This window comes from Hydra vulgaris, chromosome 15 (assembly GCF_038396675.1).
Source record: "Hydra vulgaris chromosome 15, alternate assembly HydraT2T_AEP".
Classification (NCBI taxonomy): domain Eukaryota; kingdom Metazoa; phylum Cnidaria; class Hydrozoa; order Anthoathecata; family Hydridae; genus Hydra; species Hydra vulgaris.
Window position 1 is genome coordinate 23636928 of NC_088934.1, and position 5525 is coordinate 23642452.

Sequence of the window (5525 nt, forward strand, 5' to 3'; positions counted from 1 at the left end):
CTCAGAGTGGCTTGTAAATTTTAACTCCAACAAAACTCAGTTATTTACTGCAAATAATTATCCCAGTACTGTCAACATACCCTATATTAATTAATGGCAGCCCTCTCACTGAATCATCTTTTCTTTGTCTTCTCAGGTTGTTGTTTACTACTGACCCTTCATGGAAACCATATATACAGTCAATTGCTAAATTAACATCTCCTAACGTTACTACTCTTTATTACGCTTGCCATTTTCTCTCTCCTGTTTCCATTCTCTACCTCTACAAATCCCTTATTTGTCCATGTATAGAACATTGTCGTCATATTTGGGCTGGTTCTTCTAATGATGCTCTTCCTTTTCTAGACAAAAACACTTTGTAAACAAAAAACACTTTGTAAACAAAAAACACTTTGTAAAAATAAAACACTTTGTAAAAAAAAAAACACTTTGTAAACAAAAAACACTTTGTAAACAAAAAACACTTTGTAAACAAAAAACACTTTATAAACAAAAAACACTTTGTAAGCAAAAAACACTTTGTAAGCAAAAAACACTTTGTAAACAAAAAACACTTTGTAAACAAAAAACACTTTGTAAACGTTGGACCTGCTCTAACTGCTAAGCTTGAGCCTCTTCATCATAAAGTTGCATCTCATTCTGTTTTCTACCAATACTACCATGGCCGCTGCTTAAAACAGCTATCATCTCTAGTTTGATCAACTTAAACTTATTCTCGCTTGACTCAAAATTCAGCAATGCCTCATTACTTTACTGTCCCTGCATGCTCCAAAAACTTTTATTTGTCTAGTTTTTTTCCCCGCACCTCAACCCTTTGGAACTCTCTCTCATCTTCATGTTTTCCAAACTCATACAACCTTTTAATTTTTTTTAAGTCTTCTGTTAACAGTTTCCTTGCTATATAACTCATTTTTTTTCTTCTAGTAATTCCCAACATAATAGTGGTTGCTTACAGCCTTTTAGGGAGTGAAATCAGATTAAAAAAAAAAAAGATGAATACTTTCAATCAGCATAGAAGATAATGATGAGATTTTACCAAACTTTGTTAGTAAGTGTTTAAATTCATTACAATTTATTAATATTAGCTTAACTTTTACTAATATAATACAGCTTTGAACTCAAAAAAATCAGTTGGATAAGATTCATTAACACATTTTTTTTTAACTTTGTGTTAAATAAATGTGCAAATGTTTTTTTTCAATCCAATAACTTTATTATTTAACAAATCAATCCATGAAGGTTACCTATGTCATGGAAAGCAGCAAACATAATGCTGCTGTTTGAAAATGGTAATAGAAATAAAATCACAAATTATAAACCAGATCCACTGACTTTGATTCTTTGTAAAACTATAGAAATTTTAATATATAACCAAATATTACATTGTTTTAATATTTTTTAAATATTTTCTAATTTTGAATACTATCTAATTATTTGAAATTAGCATGGTTTTAGAAAAGATACACCTAGTACAAAAAATTGTACTGTATATTATGTATCATTATGGGAAAATATAGTAAGCAGCGTGCCACAAGGATTAGTAAACTTTTAAATGATGTTATATGTAAAGTATGATAATAAGTAATAACTGAAGTTAACAATAAAACTGATACAAATATGTTGCAAAATGATTATAGGTAGGACCAATAAATTATGAAATGCAATTTAATATTGAAAAATGTAAATCTATGCATATCAGTAATAATACTTCATGGCTAACAACAATGTAAAGCAAGAATTGAATACTACTAAATTAAAAAAAGATTTTGACAAACTAATTTTAAATGATTTAAGTTGTGAATCATAAATCCAAATTGCAACAACTTTTGCAAACTACATATTTGGTAATTTGCAAATTATTCAAGCATAAAGATAATGAACTATGAAAACTTCTGTATTACTGTTATATATGTGCACATTTAGAATTTACAATACTGGTATGGCGTCCTCATTTTAAAAATATATTTTTTTATTTGAATTATAATTTTAAATTAAATTATGAATAATATATATATATATATATATATATATATATATATATATATATATATATATATATATATATATATATATATATATATATATATATTTATATATATATGTTTACATATATAAAAATTAAATTATGAAATATATATATATATATATATATATATATATATATATATATATATATATATATATATATATATATATATATATATATATTTATATATATATGTTTACATATATAAAAATTAAATTATGAAATATATATATATATATTTATATATATATATATGTATATATATATATATATATATATATATATATGTTTACATATATATAAATTAAATTATGAATAATATATATATATATATATATATATATATATATATTATTATATATATATATATATATATATATATATATATATATATATATATATATATATATATATATATATATATATATATATATATATATATATATATATCAGGGGCTATTCTAAACCATTTTCATTCAGAAAATGAGGACCTCTTTTTTTTTATGGCAAATATCTTCTTTTTTTTTCACAAAAAAATGCATACTCGCAGCAAATTTCCTGATGGAATGGCGTCAGTACACTATGAATCCAAATCATAAAAATGTTGCCAAAAGTCGTTTTTCAAAAGTATTCCAATATATTTATATTTTTATAATTTAGAAAGTATATATACTCAATTGCTAAAAAAAATATTTTGCAGTATTTTTAATAGGCTCTTTATAAGTTTTGGGAGTGATTTATTGCGCTTAAATAATAAAATAAAAATTCCCAGAATAATTCACGAATTTTTGTATTTTTTTTTTCACTGTCCTTTCATCATTTCTCAATCTAACAATTATTTTAACATCAACTCCTGTAATGTCTGCAAAAGTATTTGCATTGTCAAATGCTCTTTTGGCTGTGTTACCTGTGTTTGAGGAACCATAGCCATGCTTTGGCATATCGACAACAAGGCTGAGCTCGCTTCTAAACCGCTTCTGAATTTCCTTTTTTTTGCTCAATAACAGAAAGCTTATGTTCTTTTGATCTTGCCTGATATTTTTAATTTTCATTTTATATCCTAAGTGTAGCACATACTTAAAAAGTCTAATCCAACAATGTAAATTAGGTAGTCCCATAGTAAGAGATTTTTTATTTGGAGTAAACATTCTGATTTTTACTAGATTGTTCATCTCACTCAGTTTTGCAAACCAAACATTGCACAATTGTGATGAATTCGAAAACGTGATAGCATTTACTGACTTGCCATCCAACATAGTCAAGTCAACAACAACTTTAATTTTTATGGAGCAGTGCTTTTTATTACTGAGAAGATCTAGATATAAAATATATAAAAGATTTATTTCTTTTGCTGCAATGAGTTCATTTGTTTCCTTTAGGTATTGTACTCCAAAGAGAACGAAATAAACGACGAGAAAGAAATAAACACGTGGGGCAAATAATATAAGAAATAAACATGTGGGGCAAACTATATAAGAAGTAAAGAGAACGAAATAAACGAAAAGAACGAAATAAACGAAGAGAACGAAGTAAACGAAAAGAACGAAGTAAACGAAGAAAACAAAATAAACGAAATAAACGAAGAGAAAGAAATAAACAAAAGCAACAAAATAAAACATCAGGATTTCACGGAAAAGTTCGACGGAAAAAAGTGGACGGCATCATGGAACTGGAATAAAGAGCTCGCAATTAATAATACGATCCGCGAATACAAGATGAGCGAAAAGCATGAAAGTAGTTACCGAAAAGAAATAAATGAATGGATCAACTCTGGCATTCTTGTGCCATATAACGAGCAAGCACTGGGACCACCTAAAGTATTGATACCGCTCATGTGTGTTGTGCAAGAAAATAAAGGTAGAAAGATACGCCCAGTGGGAGACTTCCGAGCTCTCAACGAATTTGTAAATTGTCACACAGCAAATGTCGACGTTTGTCAAGAGAAACTGCGTCGTTGGAGGAAAATTGAAAGTGCAAAAATCCTTGATCTTAAGAAAGCCTACCTTCAAATTCACATTGACAAAAAACTGTGGCCATATCAAACTGTGATTATAAATGGGGAACGGTATTGTTTCACCAGAATGTGTTTTGGCATCAACGTGGCTCCAACAATAATGACTACAATTCTTCGTCACGTGCTCAATATGAATTCTACTGTGAAGAAAGCATGTGATAATTACATTAATGATATATTTGTCGATGAAAGTGTAGAAACTGCTAAAAATGTAGCGAAGCATCTTGAGAAATTTGGGTTGCAGTGTAAACCTCCAGAAGAGCTAGAAAAAGGACGTGTTTTAGGATTGAGAGTCGAACGAAATAAAAATGGGGAATTGATATGGAAGCGGGACAATGTAGTACAATTCGAATCTTCAAATGCAGTCACACGGTCACAGCTTTTTAGCAATTTAGATAAACTTATTGGACATTACCCGGTGGCAGGAAGTTTGCGTTTACAAGCTTCATACATCAAACGATTAGCTGAAAATATTCCATGGAATGAGTATGTTTCTGAAGAATGCAAAGAAAAAATGAATTAGTTGCTTCACCGTTCAGAAAAAGAGGACTCGGTTGGTGGGAAATGGCTGGTACCAGTGAATGGAAAAGCTGAGCTTTACTGTGATGCATCGTCCATAGGACTGGGTGTAGTTTTTCTAATTGGAGGAATCGTTATTGAAGATGCAGCATGGCTACGACCAACGAGTGATACGCACCATATTAATATAAGTGAACTAGATTCGATACTTCGAGGGTTAAATTTAGCCAGTAAATGGGATATAAAAGAACTCACAGTATACAGCGATAGCAAGAGCACCGTGGGATGGTTAAACGCACTTTTAAAAGAAGAATATCGCGTAAAGACTCGGGGAATTTCTCAACTGCTAGTACAACGACGGCTGAATACGATAAAGGAAATAGCAAAAGATATTAAGATTATTGTACAATGGATTCTGTCTGAACTAAATCTGGCCGATCGACTTTCACAAATCCCTCAAAAATGGTGCAGAACAGTGTGTGCAACCGGAATAATCCAACAGAAAGACATATGGAAAGTTCACTCAATTGGTCATTTTGGTGTCGATCGAACATTGCAACTTTGTTTACGAAACAACCTGAATGTATAACGTAAGGCGCAAACTGGTAACCAAAACAGCGGCTGAAATTATTGGAAAGCTGGAAGAAATATTTTCCTTATTTGGACCGCCAGTTTGCCTTCTAATGGACAATGAAATTCGTTCACACACGCTAACAAGATTTGCTGACGAATGGGACGTTGATTTAGAATATCGAGCAGCTCATCGAGCTCAAGGCAATGGTATCGTTGAACGCATACACAGAACAATCAAAAGAACAGTCGCCCGCTCACGTTGATCAATCGCTCTGGCAGTATTACTGTACAATGAGACGATCTCATCAAATTGTAGTAAAAGTCCATCGCAGCAATTTAAGCAAAAACCAACGTCGTTTATTCCAGGTGTCGATACTCGTAAGAAAGTCGAAA

At 30.1% G+C, this 5525-nt stretch overlaps 1 protein-coding gene across 1 annotated transcript; it reads left to right on the plus strand.

Annotated features, from left to right (window-relative positions):
- The first annotated feature begins 1503 nt into the window (after positions 1-1503).
- LOC136091826 (uncharacterized) lies at positions 1504-5148 on the plus strand. Its single transcript, XM_065819539.1, has 4 exons — positions 1504-1569; positions 1638-1726; positions 3504-4468; positions 4580-5148. Exons 1-4 carry the CDS (start codon positions 1504-1506, stop codon positions 5146-5148), a joined length of 1689 nt encoding a protein of 562 aa, XP_065675611.1.
- The last annotated feature ends 377 nt before the right edge of the window (positions 5149-5525 follow it).

Excerpts from the sequence above, each read along its gene's own strand:
- LOC136091826 (XM_065819539.1), top strand. The coding sequence starts at position 1,504 with ATGGGAAAATATAGTAAGCAGCGTGCCACAAGGATTAGTAAACTTTTA. Across the intron at positions 1,570-1,637 it reads TAAATGATGTTATATGTAAA|GTAGGACCAATAAATTATGA; the intron begins GTATGATAATAA and ends AAATGATTATAG. Across the intron at positions 4,469-4,579 it reads ACATTACCCGGTGGCAGGAA|AAAAAGAGGACTCGGTTGGT; the intron begins GTTTGCGTTTAC and ends TTCACCGTTCAG.